Genomic DNA, 23,490 nt, shown 5'->3' with positions numbered 1-23,490 from the left:
TGTTTTGGGGCACCATGAACCCACACCCGTATAAAGTGAACTTAATCGATAAATGCTGCGTGTTCTGACTGCTCCACTAACTGCCTGGTTCCCATCTCTCTCCTTCTCCTTAGGCCTCCCTATTCTCTGAGGCACAACTATATTGAAATTAGGCCACTGAATAACCCTACAATGACCTCTAAGTGTTCAAGTGAAAGAAGAGTCTCATGTCTCTCACTTTAAATCAAAAGCTAGAAATGATTATGCATAGTGAGGAAGGCATGTTAAAAGCTGTGATAGGTCAAAAGTTAGTCCTCTTATGCCAAACAGTTAGCCAAATTATGAGTGCAAAGGAAACGTTCTTGAAGGAAATTAAAGGTGATTCCCCAGTGAACACACAAACGATAAGAAAGTGGAACAGCCCTATTGCTGATATGGAGAAAGTTTTAGTGGTCTGGATGTAAGATCAAACCAGCCACAATATTCCTTCAAGCCAAAGCCTAATCCAGAGCAAGGCCCTAACTCTCTTCAATTCTATGAAGGCTGAGATTGATGAGGAGGCTTCAGGAGAAAAGTTTGAAGCTAGCAGAGGTGGGTTAATGATGTTTAAGGAAAGAAGCCATCTCCATAACGTAAAAGTGCAAGGTGAAGCAGCAAGTGCTGATGAAGAAGCTGCAGCAAGTTATCCAGAAGACATACCTAAGTAATGAATGAAGGTGGCTACACTAAACAACAGATGTAGATTAAATAACTTTACATTGGAAGAAAATGCCATCTAGGACTTCCATAGCTAGAGAGGAGAAGTCAGTGCCTGGCTTCAAAGCTCCAAAGGAAAGGCTGACTCTCCTGTTAGGGGCTAATACAGCTGGTGACTGGAAGTTGTAGCCAATGTTCAGTTACTATTCCGAAAATCCTAGGGCCCTAAAGAATTATGCTAAATCTACTCTGCCTGTGCTCTATAAATGGAAAAACAAAGTCTGGATGACAGCACATCTGTTTACAACATGGTTTACTGAATATTTTAAGTCCACTGTTGAAATGTACTGCTCAGAAAAAAAGATTCTTTTAAAAATATTACCACTCATTGACAATGCACCTGGTCACCCAAGAGTTCTAATGGAGAGGAATAGTAAGTTTAATGTTGTTTTTATGCCTACTAACACAACATCCATTCTACAGCCCATGGCTTTTGACTTTCAAGTCTTATTATTTAAGAAATATATTTTGTAAGGCTATAGCTGCTGCAGCTAGTGATTCCTCTGATGGATCTGGACCAAGTAGCTTGAAAATCTTCTGGTAAGGATTCACCATTTTAGATGCCATTAAGAACATTCAGGGACTTCCCTAGCAGTCCAGTGGTTAAAACTCCATGCTCCCACTGCAGGGGGCACAGGTTCGATCCCTACTTGGGGAACAAAGATCCCACATGCTATGCGTTGAGGCCAAAAACAAAAACACACACACACACCTTAAAAAAAAAGAACATTCGTGATTCATAGGAAGAGGTAAAAATATCAACATTAAGAGAAGTTTGGAAGAAGTTGATCCCAACCCTTATAGATGACTTTGAGGGGTTCAAGACTTCAGTGGAGGAAGTAACTGCAGTTGTGGTGGAAATAGCAAGAGAATTAGAATTAGAAGTCAGGTGTGAATATGTGACTGAATTGCTGCAATCTCATGATAAAATGTGAATGGATGAGGAGTTGCTTCTTATGGATGAGAAAAGAAAGTGGTTTCTTGAGATGGATTCTATCCCTGGTGAAGATGCTATGAAGGTTGTTGAAATGACAACAAAGGATTTAGAATATTAAATAAACTTAGTTGATAAAGCACAGGCAGGGTTTGAAAGACTGATTTCAATTTTGAAAGAAGTTCTACTGTGGGTAAACTGCTATGAAATAGCAGTACATGCTACAGAGAAATTGTTCATGAAAGGAAGAGTCAATTGATGAGGGAAACTTCATAGTTTCATAACTTCATCTTCAGCAGCCACCACCCTGATCAGTCAGCAGCCGACAACATGGAGGCAAGACCATCCACCAGCAAAAAAATTATGACTTGCTAAAGGCTCAGATAATGATTACTTTTTTAGCAATAAAGTATTTTTAACAAGGTATTTTTTTAAAAGACATAATGCTATTGCATGCTTAGTAGACTACAGGATAAAATAAACATAACTTTTAATATGCACCGGGAAATAAAAAAATGTATGTGACTTGCTTTATTGTGATATTTGCTTAATTTTGGTGGTCTGGAACCAATCCTGCAGTATCTCTGAGGTATGCCTGTAGTCCATAAACTGATAAAGACATTTCTGCTTTAGAAAATATTTTGGGGCATTTATTTATCAGTATTGGAAGGACTTGGTTTGAGAACATTGTTATTTATGATATGAACCCTGACAGCAGCATTGTTATAAGATACTTCTGTGTGTATTTGCCTGGATATTACCAGTTTTGTTTTAATGTGCTACCTCTAATTTATTCTATATTATTTCTTAAATGAAATCTTGCTCAGCAAAAAAAAGGAATACCAAATACTTTTTAATTTTCAGATATTTATTTAATATTATGTGAAGCCTAATGCTAAAAGCAGGAATTTTAAAGGAAGGGTGAGTAACAACTACAAGTTTTCACATTCATTTGGAATTTTCTAAAATCAAATTGAGACTCAAAAGAGAAGTTTGGAAAGAACTAAACAGGATTATTGCTAAAGAGTATGACACAAATTAAACCGATAGCACTTAGAATTCTTTTCATATGGAGAGCCAATTAACCTGTTGTAATACTGATCCTATTGATTTTAGTCCTTACTTTTCAAGGAAAACTGCATTTTGAAAGTGCACTTATTTGGGGGCACCACTTTTGCTTCATCTGTTCCATTCAGCACTTCTTCTACATGACTGTCGGAGACTGTGAGATTTAAGTACTTTTAAAGGAAGCTAGAGCCTATTAAGTAATACAGGAGACAAATTTCAGAGATATTACTATTTTAATCATCTTCACGAATGTAGAAACCTTTGCCATGACCTCATCATATGAGAAATAAATCTAAGTAAAAGATTTTTCAATATAATCTCAGAAGCTATCTCAGAAGTTTGTCATGTATATCTTTTGGTATGTTTTAAAACCCATTTTCTTCTTTTTCGGTTCTTTTAAAAGGTGAAAACAGTCTTTACCTTCGAATAGAGAGGATAAAGCTATAAAATGTCATGGACTCTAGAGTGACCTTTATTTTCTTTTAATAATTTCCAATTTCTTTAACTGTGATTTCCTGTTTAAGTCTATTCAAAGATGCATTATTTTTGGAGTTCCTACCTAGGAAATAACAAAAATAGTTTTTTTCCCATAAGGGATTGTCTTAGATTTTGAATAATTTTCCCTCATAATAGCTTATGATTTTTAGTCTTTACTATTAAAAATAAAACACTTTTTCAGTAATCAAAAAACTATTTTCATTAGTCATGCAGAACCAAAATTAATGTTTTAATGCTTAGCATATCACAGTGCTATGAAAGATATTTACAAAGGACTTAGAAGATTAAATAAAGTGCTATGAAAGCCATTCTTTTCCTACTCTTTAATTTCCTTCATGAAAAAGTGTAATTTTTCTTCCTAATTCATCTAAATTTAGAACACTGAGATCTAGAGAAACTATTAGAATAATAATTATACGACTCAGTTTTTAAGTCAAGAACTGTGCTGGATTTTAAACACATTAATTAAACTCTCCCAATAACTTGGCTAGGTGTGTTTCATTCTTTCGCCTTTACAAATGAGGAAACTAAGGTTCAGGGAGGTGTAAAAATGACCATAAATAAGTGGTAAATGCAGTGTATGAAGTCTAACTCCAAAGCTTGGTACCCTTTCAAGAGCCATAATGATTATTACCAAGATTTAAGTTATTTTAAAGAACTGAGCAATAAGAAATTGTCTGAATTAAATAATTTGGTATGTAGAGATATGAAAAATCAATATTCTTCCAGTTAAAGTGTAAATATAAATGTCTTGTATAAAGTCTGCTAAATTCTTTATTTTTCAAAAACAGTATTATACTTTTATCAAATCATACTGATTTGATAATCATACTTTCAAAAAGTCTACAAAATTCTTGTTTCCTTCAGGTTCTATTTTAGCATCTACTAATGAAGAAGTGAAAATTGGACCAGAGAATGGCCAATACTTATGTCACTGCATCTGATGGGTATTGTCTTGCTGAACCAGTGCAGTACTATGGTGTGTAAAAAAACCCCACAGTATAATAGTTAATAAAACCTTCTGTTTTTGGTGGGAATTATGGTTAATCAGAGGGCTTTTTTTAAAAAAGAAATTAATAAATGAACCAAAGACTTTCAATTACTCCCTACCAGAGAATATAATTACTTTCAAAAATCAGAAATACCAAAATGCTGTAAGCCAGAGTCAAATGTAAAGAAGAAAAAGCACAGTAGTCTAAAATTGTATTCAATTTTTAAAAATAGAATTAGCATGCAAACTATAAGTTATTTTTAGGGGTTAGCTGAAGCTAGTTCACATGCAATTTAGACAATGTAGTTCAGAGTAGTTTTTCAATGTACTTGAAACTTTAATCTTAATATAAGATTTTTATCAAAGGGAAAGAAATAGAAAACAGAGTGCAAGAGACAATAGGATTTTTCTCCAAAAAGACCAAGATTATAATATGAATTGAATTTTAAATGCAGTTTTCTTTTATATTATACTTTGAACTCTGATTTCCATGCCAATGGAACATCAGCCAGTACTCTGCAGTCTTTTGATACTCAGCCAAGAAGGGCCCTCTTCTTTAAATAAAAGTTACATTATTTTTAGTGATAAATTTTCTTCTTATATCAGCCTGTTATTGGTATTTATTCAACACTTTGCATTGGATTGGATGCTATCAGATTGCAAATAATTTATGTGAATTAATAGAAATTATACTGTTTACCAATCTTGGGGGTAGAATTTTGAGGGTAAGAGTAAGTCTAATCACCTTGTGATTCAGCACCAGGAAAAGTACAAATATTACTAGATACAGACATAGAGCAACTAAGTATTCCTGGGTCTCTTTGGAGCCAGTTTTCTGGATTGATTTCAGTAATCCTCCAGAAAACAGAAAGTAAGTTGGTGTTTGGGAGCTTCTGATAATAACAATAAAGATACACATTAAGTATCATTTTGTATTTTATACATGCTTTTGCATATCACATTTTATTTCATTCTTTTTTTTTTTTTTTTTTTTTTGTGGTATGCGGGCCTCTCACTGTTATGACCTCTCCCGTTGCGGAGCACAGGCTCCGGACACGCAGGCTCAGCGGCTACGGCTCACGGGCCCACCTGCTCCATGGCATGTGGGATCTTCCCGGACCGGGGCATGAACCCGTGTCCCCTGCATCGGCAGGCAGACTCTCAACCACTGCGCCACCAGAGAAGCCCTATTTCATTCTTATAGTCACCCTCCGGGGTAGGTAAGTTTATCACCAGATAATTGAATTGCTAGACAATAAAACAGAAAAGAAACTAGTAATTTAAATCAGGTCTACAAATGGCGAAGGATAGTGTTAAGGTATATTAAATGGGGAGTTTAAAGAATTTATTTTTTGCTTGAAATAACCAGATAACTGGTATAATTATATTTTAGTTTGATTTTTTTTGGTGGGGGAGGTGGGATAATTTATTAATTCATCTCTTTACTGATCTGATTGCACGGAAAACAATTTTATTTGCAACAAAGAAAATACAGAAACTGGGGAAAAGCTTTCATTTCAAACTCTGGGTAATATTCATTCTACTTAAGGAAATAGAATGCATTGGTATGTAAGCCATTAACAACCCTTTCTCGGAGCTCCTGAGCAACCTCTGCATACTTCTGGGGTGGCAGCATTTATCATGCATTGCAATTCAGTTTACTGTCTGCTGCTCATGCTGGACAGCAAGTCCCTGGGATGTATTGGACATGTTGAACTAACTCTGTTCTTTGAATGTAAAACTCTTTGAAATTTGAAAAATAAATTGACTTTCACCATTTTTTTTGTGTGTGTGTGTTAAATAAAACTAGATACTTTGCCAGAACAAATCAATTATCAGCTGTACAACACTGATTTTCAAGAATCACCTTATTGCCAGTATTCTACTGTCCAGTTTCCTCCAGCTCTACAGTCCCAGTCTTTACAAAGTCATTTCAACTCTCATAGCTTGGATCCACCGTTCAGTGGGGGAGAGTATGGACTTCTTTCCTGTGAATTAAATAAACCCACCTACGTGGTTGCCCACGATGCTGAAGATGGTTACCCTGGAATAAAAAGGTCCAGAATAACTCATTCTTCCATTCGTATTAAGGGACAGGAAGAACTCTGTGTAGTTTGCGGTGATAAAGCATCAGGATATCATTACAATGCACTTACTTGTGAAGGTTGCAAAGGTAAGGATAAAGTTAAAACTTTAATCCTAGTGTTCACTGAAGAGTCATGAAATTTTAAGCATGTAAGAGTACTCTCTTTAAAATGTGAAACATAAAATCAAGGAGAGCCATTGATATGTTTAAAGTGATCAATCTGTGGGATCAAAGATGTGAAAATGGAATTTAATGAAGTTTTGATTTGGTTTTCTTTTTAATTTTGATGAAGACTTTTACATTTAAATATAAAATTCAAAATATTTATGTGGCAGAAAGTTTGCATGTTCCTAGGTGAATCTGATGTTGGAATAAAAATGTCTTTTAAAAAGATCTGAATGTTAACTATTACATCTCATATGGCTGGTATAATTCGTGAATTAGGAAGAAATTTCAATTAAATGACTTCTAAGATTCTATCTAAGTCTATTTGTTGGAAATGCTTTTAAAAAATATTTATTTATTTTATTTTATTTTTTAATTTTTGGCTGTGTGGGGTCTTAGTTGTGGCACGCGGGATCTCCACTGCGGCCTGCAGGACTTTGGTGCGTTGCGTGGGCTATTTGTTGTGGTGCATGGGCTTCTCTCTAGTTGTGGCATGTGGGTTTTCTCTCTCTAGTTGTGGTGCTTGGGCTCCAGAGCACGTGGACCCTGGAGTTCGAGGCACGCGGCCTCTCTGGTTGAGGTGGGCGGGCTTAGTTGCCCCGCGGCATGTGGGATCTTAGTTCCCCAACCAGGGATCGAACCCGTGTCCCCTGAATTGGAAGGCAGATTCTTTACCACGGGACCACCAGGGAAGTCCCAGGAATGCTTTTTTGAAAACAAATGGGAGGTCTACCACTGAAGATCATCATTGATATTGGCATGGAGTAAGGAGTAAAATAGTCCTTGATGAAGTTTTGATGTTTTGAAACACTTTTGCATTTTTAAAATTCACAAATGAAATATTGGGGCAGAACCTGGAAATGATTAGATCAATACAGCACTAGGTAAACATGTCTAGAAGTTCAATGTGAAATCTTATTGTCAGAATCTCACACTCACCCCACACAAAAAATAGCCAAACGAAGACTAAGGGAAAGGAGGTACCAGCTTTATGAGTAGAATAGCTGGGCCAGTATTTGCTTATTCTTAAAATGCAGGGCCTTGCTGTTAAAACTAAGTTGAAGAATGAGGCATAGTTCAGAAACCTAAGCTGAGCTTTCTATTCCCTTTGCTGAATCTAAGTCATGAAACTCCCACTCTCAAGCGTGTCTACAGAAAGAGTATGGCAGGCTTCTAATTGGGGTATTGACTAACTTTGTCAACTTCACTGCTTGGAATGGAATAAGAGGAAGATAGCAGGGATCATTGTACAGGAATGGGAAATGAAACAGGAAATGGGGAGAGACTGCTATGCATGGATTTAGGAAAATGTAGAATCTCTACACCTCTCCCCAGCATGCACACACACACACACACACACACACAAAACAGCCCATTCAATGTCTTGGACTAAATAAATTAGCAATATGTTCTCATCTAGGGAAGTGCTAAAAAGGAAGAAGGACAGAGGAGTAAGTTTGGAAGAATTATCTCTTCCTTTATGAGTTGAGGTAGAAATGTGAGGCGAGAAAAAGAGAGGTTTCCTTATAGTTTTATTTTACTTGAGCACATATTCCTTCTAGGGAACCTTGAGAGATGTGTCATGGAATCTTGATATTCTGTAAAATATAGTTTTAAAATGCTTTTAAATTTTTTTTTTTTTTTTTTTCTCTTTTTGCGGTATGCGGGCCTCTCACTGTTGTGGCCTCTCCCGTTGCGGAGCACAGGCTCCGGACGCGCAGGCCCAGCGGCCATGGCTCACGGGCCCAGCCGCTCCGCGGCATATGGGATCCTCCCAGACCGGGGCATGAACCCGTATCCCCTGCATCGGCAGGCGGACTCTCAACCACTGCGCCACCAGGGAGGCCCCTAAAATGCTTTTAGATGGTATATTATAACCATAGAAAATAGAGAGTTGTTTTAATGTGTTGGGGTTATTTAGTTTAATTTCCAGATAGATTATTGACAGGAACAACCATGGAATAAGATATATCAAATAGGAGAGGATTAAAACAATTATCCAGATAAATGTATATTAAACCAAACCTTCTTACTGAGGGAAAAAACATTTTATTGAAATAATTTAGTTAACTTGATTACTTTTACTATGAAGGTTAAAAACAAGTAACTAAAAATACCTAATAGTAAAAATTTAAACACTCTCCTTTGTTATTAGGGTTTTTTCGATGTAGCATCACCAAAAATGAAGTATATCATTGCAAGAATGGTGGTCACTGTGAAATGGACATGTACATGCGTAGAAAATGTCAAGAGTGCAGACTAAAAAAGTGCAAGGCAGTAGGAATGTTGGAAGAATGTAAGTGCCATTGTGTTTTATTTTTTTTTTAGGGGGATTTTAGTTTTTCTTACCTTACTAGGAACTTATGTTCTTCAAGTTATTTTGAACATATTTGAACATAACATATTTGTCTGGATTTAAGCTATTTCTCCAGCAACTGCTAAATTAGAATAGCCAGTTACCAATCTAGGTAATTATTTCCATAAAATCTGTTCTATACTATATTGCTCTAACTTTGGTAATAATCATATTTTCTTCTTAATTGGAAATCCTTGTATTTTTATATTACTTAACCTAAAGTTATATAATTCAACTACAAAAAGCAGAATTTTAAATTAGTGGTTTCCCTTCAATGTACCAATTAACATTCTGTTGCTTCCAAGATATAATTAATGTGGAAATTTCTCTAACATAAAAAGGTCTAAATTTATAATTTGGAGATGGAAAATTAATTTTTAATTTATGTCTAGGATGACTGTGTAGTTTTAAGTAGACAGGTAGTTGTGGAAGGAAAAGAAGTAAGTAATGTAAATTTAACTGCTGTTGTACATGCTTACCAAAAAAGAAAGGTTCTTTGTGAAAAGGCAAGTTCATGATCACATATGTGTACAATGTAAGACAATTTTCATCAAATCCTATAATGTTATTTGTTGTACCCAAAATATTTTATGTGAATTTTGTAATATCACAGGTTTGCTCACAGAAATCCAATGCAGATCAAAGAGGCTTCGAAAGAACTTTAAGCAGAAGAATAATTTTTACTCTAACATCAAAGTGGAAGAGGAACGGGTAAACAACAAGCTTGTGTCACCTACCACTAGATCTGGAAAAGTGGCAAGACTCTCCTTAAAAAATTTCTTGTTTCTTTAATGATGATGTCTTGTTTAATAGGTATGCATTATAGTTTTCCCCCTCTATTTTCTTACAGATTCAGGAAAGGATGGAACTAACTCAAGAGGAACATCAGCTCATTAACAACATTGTGGCCGCTCATCAAAAATATACAATTCCATTAGAAGAAACAGAAAGATTTGTATGTGTTCATTACTGGCAAGAAATAATTTGTAATTAATTATGTTAGAAAATAACAGCAAAATCAGAAAACTGTAAAATTTAAACAGTTATTTGAAAGAAAAAAATTATTAATCTTATTTCTTTTTGTTGGTTAGCTGCAGGGATATGCAAATCCTGAACTGATCTTCTTGCGACTCTCAGAGACAGTTGTCCTACATGTACAGAGGTTAATGGATTTCACCAAGAGACTCCGGGGTAATCACTTTATCTTTGGAAAAAATTAAAGTAATTTAATACGTAATTTTTAAAAAGTTCCTTGTTTTAAAGGAAGGTGGCATTTTAAGAAAACAAAACCCTCTATTTTTCTACCAAAACTGCTTCTAAATTTAAAAACATGTTTACTTTGTTTGCTTTAATCAGTCAGTTGGATGAAAATATAAATATTTTAAAACATTATTCAAGTGACTTCAAAGACTGAGTTAAGACAGACTATGATTGGTTGTATGTTTTATTTTTATTTTGGGAAATAAATTGTTTTTGTTTTTTAGATAAAACAGGAAACAAAATTCCCTGTACCATACTAAAAAAAAAAAAAAAAAGGTGAAGCCACTGTTGGCCAAAACTTAGCTATCTAGTTACGTGCACAGGTAACTCTCTGTGAAAATAAATTCTTCAACACTAAACCAACTATGTTAAATTTGCTCTTGCCATAGGAAATTATTATTACCTGGTTCTGATGAAAGTGCCCCAAAATAGTACCATGTGGAATCATAATTATTCTAAGGGAACAGTTAAGATTCATATCATTAGTAAATAATATAAAAATGTTAAATCCTGGGCTTCCCTGGTGGCTCAGTGGTTAAGAGTCCACCTGCCGATGCAGGGGACACGGGTTCGTGCCCTGGTCCGGGAAGATCCCACATGCCGCAGAGTGGCTGGGCCCATGAGCCATGGCCGCTGAGCCTGCGCGTCCGGAGCCTGTGCTCCGCAACGGGAGAGGCCACAACAGTGAGAGGCCCGCGTACCGCAAAAAAAAAAAAAAAGTTAAATCCTATACCTGAAAATTATCTTTTCATTATTTACTTCAAACAATTATGTGATCTTTTCGTAAAGGATTTGAAAATTTGACCAGTGAGGATCAGACTGCATTACAGAAGGGATCAAAAACTGAAGTGATGTTCCTTCATGTGGCCCAAATTTACAGTCAAAAAGAATGTCTTTCATCAACTTCTGAAAGCAAAAAAGGTCAACTAACTCAATCTTAATGTTAATAGTTACTATTAAATTTAGCAACAGATTATATAACATTGAGCTATTTTTTATTTTATTTTTATTGTACTAGTTAGTGTACAAATAAGTACTTCATAATAGTGGTTTATAGTTTTCCAATTCATTGTTCTAGCCTTTGTTTTTCTTTTAAAGAAAGCCATTCTTCTTATATAGTATCATAGAAAACACATTTTTGGAGGGTATTCTATATAATGTTTATATAAAGCATGAACTAGTATTCTAGATTCATGTGTCAGTAATAAAAATTATAAAGTTACCATTTGTTGGGAACGTTTCCTGTTTAACAGAGGTTAGAGAGATTGACTTTACTATCTGAATAAAGATTTTAAAAAATCAGACTTTATAGTTTTTCCCTTAACTAGGTACTATGAAAATATCAGATCATTCACTGAATTGTCATGATCAAAGTCGTGATAGAAGTGCTATTTATTCTATGGAAACATTTTGCGATGAAGATTGTCCTTCGGCTATGCTGACAGTTAATATTATATATAATACAAAATATTGTATTGGATGGAAAAAATTTGTCAGACATGTTTCATTTTCTTGTACTGCTTTGAGAAAATATGATAATGACAATATGACTCTGCACTGTGTTCTGATGAAAATACATTTGATATTAATCTTTTTAGGTATTGCTGAAGAATTTATTACTACACTATTACTTCTGTAGAAGAATGAGTGAGCTTAGTATAACTAATAGTGAATATGCTCTGCTTGCAGCCACAACAGTGTTTTTTTCAGGTAAAAAACTATTTAGCAGTAAAAATTTGGATTAAGTTTGGCAATGAAATCATGAAGATTGTGGTTATTTTATTACTCATTGATTCCAAATGTACCAATTTTCATCAAAATAGCCTTCTCTATAAAGGCATTCCCTTCAGCTTACAAACATGCTGTAATTTCTTGCATCTTAAAAAAATGCCTTTTTAAAAATACATCTTTATTGGAGTATAATTGCTTTCCAATGGCGTGTTAGTTTCTGCTTTTATAACAAAGTGAATCAGCTATACATATACATATATCCCCATATCCCCTCCCTCTTGCATCTCCCTCCCATCCTCCCTATCCCACCCCTCTAGGAGGTCACAAGGCACTGAGATGATCTCCCTGTGCTATGCGGCTGCTTCCCACTAGCTATCTTATTTTACATTTGGTAGTGTATATATGTCCATGCCACTCTCTCACTTCGTCCCAGCTTGCCCTTCCCCCTCCCCGTGTCCTCAAGTCTGTTCTCTACATCTGTGTCTTTATTCTTGTCCTGCCCCTAGGTTCTTCAGAACCATTTATTTTTTAGTTTCCATATATACGTGGTAGCATATGGTATTTGTTTTTCTCTTTCTGACTTACTTCACTCTGTATGACAGAGTCTAGGTCCATCCACCTTACTACAAATAACTCAATTTCGTTTCCTTTTATGGCTGAGTAAAATTCCATTGTATATATGTGCCACATCTTCTTTATCCATTCATCTGTTGATGGACATTTAGGTTGCTTCCATGTCCGGGCTATTGTAAATATTGCTGCAATGAACATTTTGGTACATGACTCTTTTTGAATTATGGTTTTCTCAGGGTGTATGCCCGGTAATGGGATTGCTGGGTCATATGGTAGTTCTATTTTTATTTTTTTAAGGAACATCCATACTGTATTCCATAGTGGCTGTATGTATATCTTCTTTGGAGAAGTGTCTACTTAGGTCTTCTGCCCATTTTTGGATTGGGTTGTTTGTTTTTTTGATATTGAGCTTCATGAACTGCTTGTATATTTTGGAGATTAATCCTTTGTCAGTTGCTTCGTTTGCAAATATTTTCTGCCATTCTGAGGGTTGTCTTTTCATCGTGTTTATGGTTTCCTTTGCTGTGCAAAACTTTGAAGTTTCATTAGGTCCCATGTGTTTATTTTTGTTTTTATTTCCATTTCTCTTGGAGGTGGGTCCAAAAGGATCTTGCTGTGATTTATGTCATAGAGTGTTCTGCCTATGTTTTCCTCTAAGAGTTTTATAGTGTCTGCCCTTACCTCAAATCCCCTTTCAGCTATTCTCCTCTTTCTCTGTTCCACATTATAGAAAAAAAAAAATTAAGAGTTGTCTATACTCCTGCCTCCATTTCTCTCTTCTCATTTACTTCTGAATCCAGTGCAGTCAGATTTTGTCCCCTCCTTTCCCTTCCACCATAACTTATCAAAATCTTCAGTAATTTGGCATTGCAGATTCCAGTGGTCAATTCTTAGTCTTCATCTTACTTGACCCGTGAGCTACATTTGACAGAGCAGATCACTCCCTCTTTCTTAGAACACTTAACATTTGGTTTCAGTTGATCACTCCCTCCTTCTTGACATGATTTTTTTTTTCACTTGATTTCCAGGACATTTCACTCTCTTGGTTTTCCTCCTCAGTTCCTGCTCTTTCTGTCTCCTTTGTTAATTCCCCCTCATCTCCCACACTGATAAATGTTAAAATGTCCCAGGACTCAGTTCTCTTTTTTCCTATGTGCACTTCCTTTGAAATTTCATCTTATCTCATGGCTTTAAATGACATCTAGAGGCTGACAACTCCCACATTATATACCAACCTGGACTGCTATCCTAAGCTCCATTAAACAGCCTACTCAAGATTTCAATTTGGATGTTTAGTAGGCATATAAAATTTAACATGTCTGAATGTGAACTCCTGATTGCCCCCTGATTCTCCTATATTCTTCCTCCATCTCTACTAAATGGCATCTCCATCCTTCAAGTTGTATAAGCCAAAATTCTTGAAGTCATCCTTCACTTCTTTTTCTCTTATACCCATTATCAAATATGCAACAAGTCTTGTTGGCTATAGCCTCAAAATAGATCCAGAACTCAACCACTTCTTACTGTCTCTGTCCCTGCCATCCTAATAAAACTACTAACTCACTTTCCTGTTTTTGCCTTTGCCTTCCTAGGGTCTATTCTTTATACAGTAGCCAGAGTGATTCTTTGACAACATAAGCCAGATTATGTCATTCCTCTGCTCATAACCCTATAATGGCTTTTTATTTTACACAGTTTAAAGCCAAAATTCTTTCTATCAGTGTCTATTACTATTCCTTTTGCTCACACCACCACAGCCACACTGCTTTTGATGCATATGTTGCCTGTAAATTTCAAGCAGACTCCTTCCACAGCTTCTACTGTACTTGACAAATCTTCTGCTTGGAAAGTTCTTTCCTAGATAGTTTCATGGCTCCTTCTTCACCATCCTGGATCTCTGCTAAATGTCATCTTATCTCTGATTACCCTTTTAAAAATAGCTACTGCCCCCTCCCCCAATTCTTATCCCGTACTCTCGCTTATTGTTGTCATATATTTTTATTTAAAAAATGTGTATATGTCTCTTTCCTCCCCTACTCCTCCCAGACCCAAAAAATAAGCTCAATCAGGGCAGGAAATTTAGTCTCTGTTCACTGCTGTATCTCTAGCACAATGACTGGATGAGTGAATGCTGTCTGATCATTAAGAAATACTCTTCATAGAGTATTATGAAGATTAAATAAAACATTGCATAGAAGCAAGTTACCTGTCATAAAATCTGACATATATTAAAGGTTCAGTAAATATTTTTTATTTTTATTATTTAAAACTGTATTGTTTTAAATTAATTCATTATCTTCTACCGTTTTCCAATATTCATTAAGATATATGTGATAATGTTTTTCAGATCATCCATGCATTACAAATAAGCAACATGTGGAAAATTTACAAGAACCAGTTTTACAAATTTTGTACAAATATTCAAAAATTTATCATCCAGAAGACCTATAGCATTTTGCTCATCTCATAGGGAGGCTCACTGAACTGAGAACACTGAATCACAACTACTCAGAAATACTTAGCATTTGGAAAACAAAGGACTCCGAATTGGCTAGTTTACTCTCTGAGAAATGGAATTTGTATTCACTTTGATGAAATTTTAGAATGTTGCAGTTTGTCTTAAACTTCCTAAATCTAGATTGTTTATGCTATGATCACAGGATACTGATTTGAAAAACATGAACAGAATTGCTGTTACGAATATATCGCCATAAAATGGACATCATCAAGGGCTCATCAAATTTTGTGGAATATAGGATCACCACTAGAGGGAAATCTAGTATCCTTTTCAAGATTCGTCCCCAAAGAAGCAATGGTTATTGTTACTGCACGGTTCGTTCAGAAAGGAGTAGTACTAAATAGAGTTCTTACCTGAAGAAACTCTCCTTTTTTTCATTTAGTAGAAAATTGAATGAAAATATATATATTATTTGAAGACATAAAAGAGATTATTTAGTGGAAACAGTTGTAATCAGAATAAAAGCAGTTGTGAACCTCTTTAAGGCTAGATTGATGGATAAGGAACTAACATTTTCAACTTATTTCTGTTATAGCATTTTATAAATTATTAAAGAGGAACAAAGCTTTGTTCAACTCTTACTTTTTCTTAATGTCTTTTTTTTAAGATTTTTTTTTGATGCGGACCATTTTTAAAGTCTTTATTGAGTTTGTTACAATATTGCTTGTGTTTTATGTTTTTTTGGTTTTTTGGCCTCGAGGCATGTGGGATCTTAGCTCCCCGACTGGTGATCAAACCCGCACCCCCTGCACTGGAAGGTGAAGTCTTAACCACTGGACCGCCTGAGAAGTCCCTTAATGTCTTTAAAAAAGAGATCTTTTATAAGCCCCCATTAAAAATTTTGTCATGGCAAGATACTGAAAAAATTTAAATGACAAAATATGTTAACATACGTTGGGAAATTCAGCACAATTTAATGCTCATTCTGGTAGACAATATTCTGATATTTTTACCAACACCTTTTGCAGAAAAAATAAAGTTCTTAAAACCTGAAATCTTACCACAAATATTTTAATCCTTGTAAGAATAAGATTAACGTTAAAAATTTTTCATGTGAAATACATGAAAGTGAGAAATTCTATGGAAGCACAATTGTTTTGAAAGACTGGATCTGATTAAATAAAATACTGTGATTTTAAGTTAATTTAATACTAGGAATAGCATTTTGTTTTCAATACAGAAAAAAGACCATAGTTGAATATTTCACTGTTGTAAAACTTAAAAAAATTGGAATATTGAATTTATACCCTCAACTTATAAAATATATTAATTAAATGTATCAATTATTCCCCCCAGGGGTTATGTTGTGCATTTATTCTTGGTATCATCTCTTGAAGGGAGTATTTTATCTTTTTTAGGGTATCTAGACTGTTTCAAGTAAAATGAAAGCCTTACACTGGATCATCCTTTCTAGCTCAAAATGCAATTTTATCAGAAACTGTTCCATCTGATAGGTTAAATTTATACAAAATGAGTTACTTAAAAATATTACTAAACTCCTTTGGAAAAGCATCAATTATATTGTAGTACATGGAGAAAGTTAGAAAACAAAGTCAATATGTTGAAAACAGAATTCATTGTCTTATTGCTCAAACCTAGGTACCTAGCACCCACAATATTTATTGTGTCTAGTAGCGCAAGTCTGAAACCAGGCAGTCATCTTAGACTTATCTCTTTTGCTGCTCACTTTATTGTTATTATTATTTTTTTTTGCGGTACCCGGGCCTCTCACTGTTGTGGCCTCTCCCGTTGAGGAGCACAGGCTCCAGATGTGCAGGCTCAGCGGCCATGGCTCATGGGCCCAGCCGCTGTGCGGCATGTGGGATCTTCCCGGACGGGGGCACAAACCCGTGTTCCCTGCATCGGCAGGCGGACTCTCAACCACTGCGCCACCAGGGAAGCCCTGCTACTCACTTTAAAAAAGCCATCAAATCTTATTAATTTTTCTTCCTAAATATCTTTTACATTTGACACATTTTCTTCATCTTTACTGGCACTGTCATAGCTCAGGTCTCATACCTTACTTACCCAGGCTATTAAAACTGTCTCCCTAACTCCAGTCTCATAAACCTAAACCATTTTTCATACTACAAATTTTCTTCTGAACTTGATCATGCCCCCTTTTCCGCTCAAACTTCCTCAAGATTCCCATCCATAAAGGCTAAAATCCAAAAGCCTTCGAGAGGCCTTCACATCTGCTAAGTCTCCAGTCTCATCATTTTCCCATTTGCGTCCTCACACACCTACACCGCATTGCCTGGACTCACTCACTCTTGGACTCATCTCTCTCACGACTCCAGCGCCTTTGCCTACCGTCCCTCAGCCGGGAACACCCCTTCCCGCATTCACTATCTAGCCAACGCTCTATTCACCCTTCTGTTTTCTACGGAAGCAGTAACAAAAGTGTACCACATCCGTGAAGCTCTTTCCTGACTCCCAAGCCACTGTAAAGGCCACTGTCCCTTTCTAAGGGTCCCAACAACCCTTAGAAAATTACTACCATTAAATGATTACAGGGGGTTATAATTATGTTTGCACTTGTTTCTTCCCTAAGACTGTGAGCTCTTCTTAGAGGACAGAAATAGATTTTTCACTCTCAGCTCCATTCTATCACAGCACCTGATAGTTTTCCTCACATTCTTTAACAATAGGAGAAGCTTAAAGGAGGCCAATCAATTCTAAGGAGAAAGAGTATCCAGGGAAGAACTGCTAATAAGGTAAAGGGAAATCTCGCGAGATGTAGGTCTTGCGCCACGGGCCACCGGAGATCGCCGACCGTTATTTAGGCGTTAAACCGCCAACCGCCCTGCACCTCCTCCCTCCTGGCCGCTCGGCCGGAGCGATTTCCCGCCTTTTCCGAGGTTCGGAGGCAGAAGTTCGTGTTGGTTCTTTCTGCTGCCCTAATAAACAGCAGGTGGCGGTTCGCCTGAGCACCGATCCCGCGGTTTCCCGCTAGTTCTTTAAAGGTAAGGGCAGGTGTGCCGAGTTCCCTCCCTGAGGATCGAGCCCAGAGCTGGGCGACGTTTTGTTACTGGCCCTCCCTCACGCAGGCAGCCCCCGGCGCCTTCTGCGTAGTCGCCTAAGCACCTCAACTAGTTCTTACCGGCGAGGTGATGCATTTTAACAGGGCTGGTGGGGCTTCCCTGGTGGCGCAGTGGTTGAGAGTCCGCTTGCTGATGCAGGGGACACGGTTTCGTGCCCCAGTCCGGGAAGATCCCACATGCCGCAGAGCGGCTGGGCCCGTGAGCCATGGCCGCTGAGCCTGCGCGTCCGGAGCCTGTGCTCCGCAACGGGAGAGGCCACAACAGTGAGAGGCCCGCGTACCGCAAAAAAAGAGAAAAAAGCTCGTTCTCTTAGACTGCTATGCTTCTCTTCCCTGTCAGTCTTTCCTAACAGGGCTGGTGGAGGTAACGGGCTTCTTCTCAGGCTGCCCGGCGATGATGCCTAGTTCGAGTTTCTCGATTATCCATCGACGTCGCCAGCGTGGCCATTGGTCGTGGGGGGATGGTGGGGACAAATAGGGGATGTTTCTGCTTTGAACACCATGGCAGTAAGGGACGCCGTAGGCTTCCATGGTAGCAAATGTTTCACGCATTCCTTTATATACCCATTTATTATAGAATAAGTAGTGCATTAATGAAACAATGTAAAACACTTTCTCCCCCATCTTGAGCAATAGATAAATACGACTGGAAGAGAAAATGGAAAAGCAGAAGCCCTTTAAATTGTTTGTACCACCGAGATTAAGTAGCAGTCAAGTATCTGCAGTGAAACCTCAGACTTTGGGGAGAGAGTCTAATTTCTTCAAGGTAAATTTGCATTTACTCATTCGGTAAATGAGGCAAAGTGAACTTTCTTACTGGTGATATCTTATAATTTTTTACAGTAAATATGGTCTGATTTACCCAAGAATTTTGAATAGCATTGCTTTGAATGAATAATGAGCACACTTAATGTGTTTAGGCATCGTTCATTTAAAGAAATAATCATTGGTGCTTTGGAATTCTGCATACATAATGGGACCTGCTTACTTTAATTCTTTTTCTTTAAATGATTTAAGGCAACTTATGAACATATACAATGAAATAGTAAAATATAAATTAGAAGAATATTAGGATCAAGGAAAATTAAGAAAATTTGGACAAATATGTTGACATACTGGTAAAAATCAGTGTTTGAGGTTAAAATTTGACTCTGAGCTTCTGAGTTGACAGGATAAACGGGAAATTCGTACGTGTAGTAGGTTCTTATAGGAAAGGAAGAATAGAGCTTTTTTAAGTAATTTATTTATGTGGGGACTTCCCTGTCGGTCCAGTGGTTAAGACTCTGAACTTTAACTGCAGGGGGCATGCGTTCAGTCCCTGGTCAGGGAACTAAGAACCCGCATTATGCACAGTGCGGCCAAAAAAAAAAAAAAAAATTACATTAAAAAAAATAAATTTCTTATGTGGAACTTTATGTTGGAAATATGATGAAGCAATGAATATTTTAATTTTCTATGTTGTAGAAAAATTCTTATGTCTCTATAGCCAAAGAGTGTAACATTAAAATGCTATTCAGTGAAGAAAATTCTCAATTTTACCAGGGGAAAGATCATAATGAAATTGAAGAAAGCCAATATTCTAAGCTACTAATTAAAATCACTAAAATTATTCCTGAGTACTTACAAAGCATGTATCATGTAATTTTAGTTTAGCTTTCTCTTATAAGTGAAAATTAAAAAATTTTGCTTTGTTTACAGGGCAAAATCATTTGATATTTTTAACACTATGTATACATTAAAGGATTTACAATTATAGTCATTTTTTAAAGCAGATGTATACTGTATATGTAATTATATATTACACTGCTAGTTACTAGAGTGGTATGGGACAGTGTGTTTAAGAACTTCTTTGTGTTTCTAGGGTTTCAACAAATGTGTTGAAGATGATTTTGGTTTTCCATTTGCAATGACTAATCTCTCCAAAAATGGGAAAAACATTGATTCAGGTAGGAGACTAGAAAAGCAATGTATCACCTTACATAGAAGCATTTTTAAAATACACATTGCTCGATATCAAATAAGAGTATTATATTGATAGCCTTGACATTAAAGCTAGATATAATACTTAATATATAAAACAGGATGTTGGCATATTTAATTCCAGTTGTCTTTTATCTTGCAGATCCTGCTTTACAAAAAGTTGACTTTTTGCCCATGCTTGAACAGGTCAGTTAAGTATAGTGTATATAAATATAACCTGTTTAGATATTGAATTGCTTGCTTGAAAAAGAAAAAAAAACTTTAGTTGTTGGATTACTAGTCTTCAGTATTTAATTGCTGCTATTTGGAAACTATCATCAGAAGTATTTTCTCATAGGAAAAATTTATTCATTTTTTAGGTTGATAATTCTGACAGTTGTCATTACCAGGAGGGACTAAAAGACTCTGATTTTGAGGTCAGAAGATTTCCCATCCATATTAAATTTCTTGTAATTGGAGTATCATTTATTATTACTTGTATTTATCTTTCTTTTGAAGCTTCAAAAGGATTAATATTTAGTTAAGGTTTTAAGTTATATTCTTTAAAACCTTTTCGCCACTTTGCTTTTCTTTTGAATTTGCTGAAATACTAAGCCTCTGTATTTTCCTGAGTTATAAATGCATGAATTCTTAAGGGGCAATTTAACTTTAAACCATAAAAATCAAGAATAGAAAAGGGGAGATGAATGCAATGTGTGAAAAGGTTGAGAATTAAGCCAGTATTTTACAAACAATTCTTGAATTAATAGGTATGATTGTTTAGCTGGTTTACTGTCTAAGGAATTTGTAGGTTGTACTGTACTTTTGATTTTAGTTATAAAAATCATTCTTTCTTATGGCACATAGATGTCTTTAAAACAAAGAGAAATTCCATGGCCTGCTAAAGTGCTATCTGTTTATTGCTGGGATTATGGTATCACAAATTTAGAAATACGGAATTTATTTATATATTTTGATAACAGAGCTATCAGCAAGGAGAAAGTAGCATGACTAAAAAAAAAAACAACCAAAACCTCTGACGTTTACCTTATAATGTGGAAAGGGATGATGCAGGAAATCCAAATAAAATCCAAATAAAACCTCAGGCTAAATGAAACATCTTGTGTTCATTATTATTTTTCTTGTCATTGTACCTTAAACTTCATATCCTTTGGTTAATCCTTAAGCTGTTTGTATAACCAAAATATTTCAAGACCATTGCTACAATTGACACATTTCATGTAGAGTGATTCATTTTAGCTTTTAAGCAGCCAGATTCTCTCATTGACTTAAAGATTTCTAACTTCTGGCTTAGGCACATTTTGAAGTTATTTGATTTTATTCATCAAGGAATAACTTAGTCAGGTGACCGGTAACCTTAGTGAAGTAGCTAATATTGCCTTAGTAGTTAGAAAAAAGTTAATATAGCTTTCAGCATGGTATTAGGGCATAAATTGAGGAGAGATTTGGTCTCAACTATTAAGATACTCAAGGATATTTCAATAGGCAGCTGTAGTTTGGTTATACTAAAATTTTGAACTATTAACAGTCTTTAAAACCTATTTTATAATAGAATTCAGAGCCAATGAGCAGACTATATTCAAAACTGTATAAGGAGGCTGAAAAGATCAAGAAGTGGAAAGTGAGTGTAGAATCTGAACTGAAGCAGAAAGAAAACAAGTTGCAAGAAAATAGAAAAACAATTGAAGCACAGCGGAAAGCCATTCAAGAACTACAGGTATAATGAAATTTATAATTGAAAATATAGTATAGTAAATCTTATAATACTATTAAAACTAGAGTATTATTTCAGAGTAAGTTGGGTTTATCTTGTTTCTGCCATGTGGATTTTAAGAATGGTGTTTTTTGAAGTTTCGTTAATATTAGTTGCATTTCAACTTTAGGATGAGCAGAAGACAGGCTGCATGAAACTTAATGCAAATGACTAGGGAAATAGTAATTTACTTTAGATAAAGATTGATGTAATGATTCTAATTATGGAATTTTAATTTTTATTGGTTCCTGTTACTGATGATGTTTTGTTTGATATGTCTTTTTTATTATATTAGAAAATGACATTATAGATAAAACTTTAAATTTGAAACTGTTTCGCTTCAATTTTATGGCATAGTGAAAGAAAAATTTTGAGAAAATGCAACATTGGGTTAGGAGAAAGAGAAAAATATCATTTCAAAATGTTTAGGGAAGATAATATCACATTAAAATATTGTTGGATACATTTTGGAGATAATTCAGCAAACCTAATTTTAGACTGATGAAAGTGAGACCCATATTCTTATAGGATATCCATAAGTGTGACAAAAAAATTCTTTTTTGTATTCGAAGAAAATAATTCTTATAGACCATCATAGCATGTTAGCAAAGAAGTGCTGCTTAATGAATATACTCATGTTTATTTTGCTAAGTAAAATGTGATGAACTGTTCTTATCTCTTGTAAATTAGTTTGAAAATGAAAAAGTAAGTTTGAAATTAGAAGAAGGAATTCAAGAAAATAAAGATTTAATAAAAGAGTAAGTAATAATTTAATGAATTTGTTCTTTACAAATTTATTTTTTATTCCAAACTAATTATTAAAATAATTTCCAAAAATTGAATGAGCTCTTTCTGTTGTATAATATTAATTGATATATAGAATTCTATCTGGGTGCTGTGGAGAAAAGGAAGACATACCTATTTTACATTCTTGCATTTGGCAAACTGTGGTCACTGACTAATAACTTCTCACTTTTTAAAATGACAGGCAGGGGAAGCCATTACTTAGTGTTGATAAAGGTACCTGATAATCCTATATCTACAACTGCCTATGTATATTGTATACCTTTTTGTTTGACTATTGTTTTAGGTGAAACCCTTGCACAAGAGGGCTCAACTTAGTTCCAAGCTAATTCTCACTGTCAAATTCCTGTTTTTGCCAGTGACCCAATCATTCTTCCATTAACTTTGGCTTAAAACTTTAGTATCATCCTTTTTTTAAATTAATTAATTAATTTTATTTATTTAGTTTTGGCTGTGTTGGGTCTTCGTTGTTGCGCGTGGGCTTTCTCTAGTTGCGGTGAGCGGGGGCTACTCTTCGTTGCGGTGCACGGGCTTCTCATTGCGGTGGCTTCTCTTGTTGCAGAGCATGGGCTCTAGGCGCATGGGCTTCAGTAGTTGTGGCTTGTGGGTTCTAGAGCGCAGGCTCAGTATTTGTGGCACACAGGCTTAGTTGCTCCACAGCATGTGGGATCTTCCCGGACCAGGGCTCCAACCCGTGTTACCTGCATTGGCAGGCAGATTCTTAACCACTGTGCCACCAGGGAAGTCCAAGAATTAGGTTTGTAGTTACTTGTTTTGATTTTACAAAACCAGTAACAATAAAAAGTTCCTCTGTCTAGAACAGTGGTTCTTAAACTTTAGCAAGCTTCAGAATTACCTGCAGAGCTTGTTAAAACACATGTTGTTGGCCTCTCCTCCCCTGCCAGAGTTTCTGATTCAGTGGAGTAGAATTAAGAATTTGTACTTCTAACAAGTGATGTGGATGCTGCTGGTGCAAGGATAATACTTTTTTTTTT

At 35.7% G+C, this 23,490-nt stretch overlaps 1 protein-coding gene and 1 pseudogene across 4 annotated transcripts in view; both read left to right on the top strand.

The window, feature by feature from the left end:
- The first annotated feature begins 4,150 nt into the window (after positions 1-4,150).
- LOC308630076 (bile acid receptor-like) lies at positions 4,151-15,107 on the top strand (annotated as a pseudogene). The gene is made up of 9 exons: positions 4,151-4,214; positions 6,037-6,399; positions 8,633-8,773; positions 9,447-9,589; positions 9,684-9,788; positions 9,925-10,024; positions 10,883-11,014; positions 11,692-11,803; positions 14,745-15,107. The product of its transcript is annotated as a bile acid receptor-like (transcript).
- A 3,509-nt stretch (positions 15,108-18,616) lies between these two features.
- SYCP1 (synaptonemal complex protein 1) overlaps positions 18,617-23,490 on the top strand; it is a gene marked incomplete at both ends in the record, with an annotated part of 166,705 nt that continues 161,831 nt past the window's right edge. For all 3 annotated transcript variants that reach the window (XM_081225557.1, XM_081225556.1, XM_081225555.1), the window contains 6 exons: positions 18,617-18,724; positions 19,820-19,904; positions 20,081-20,124; positions 20,298-20,354; positions 21,491-21,655; positions 22,382-22,449. In XM_081225557.1, coding sequence (XP_081081683.1) covers positions 18,617-18,724; positions 19,820-19,904; positions 20,081-20,124; positions 20,298-20,354; positions 21,491-21,655; positions 22,382-22,449 — 527 coding nt within the window. The remainder of the gene's footprint in view (positions 18,725-19,819; positions 19,905-20,080; positions 20,125-20,297; positions 20,355-21,490; positions 21,656-22,381; positions 22,450-23,490) is intronic.

This window comes from Mesoplodon bidens, assembly GCF_964165515.1.
Source record: "Mesoplodon bidens genome assembly, chromosome: 2".
NCBI classification, from domain to species: Eukaryota; Metazoa; Chordata; class Mammalia; order Artiodactyla; family Ziphiidae; genus Mesoplodon; species Mesoplodon bidens.
This window is presented reverse-complemented; position numbering and strand designations above follow the sequence as displayed.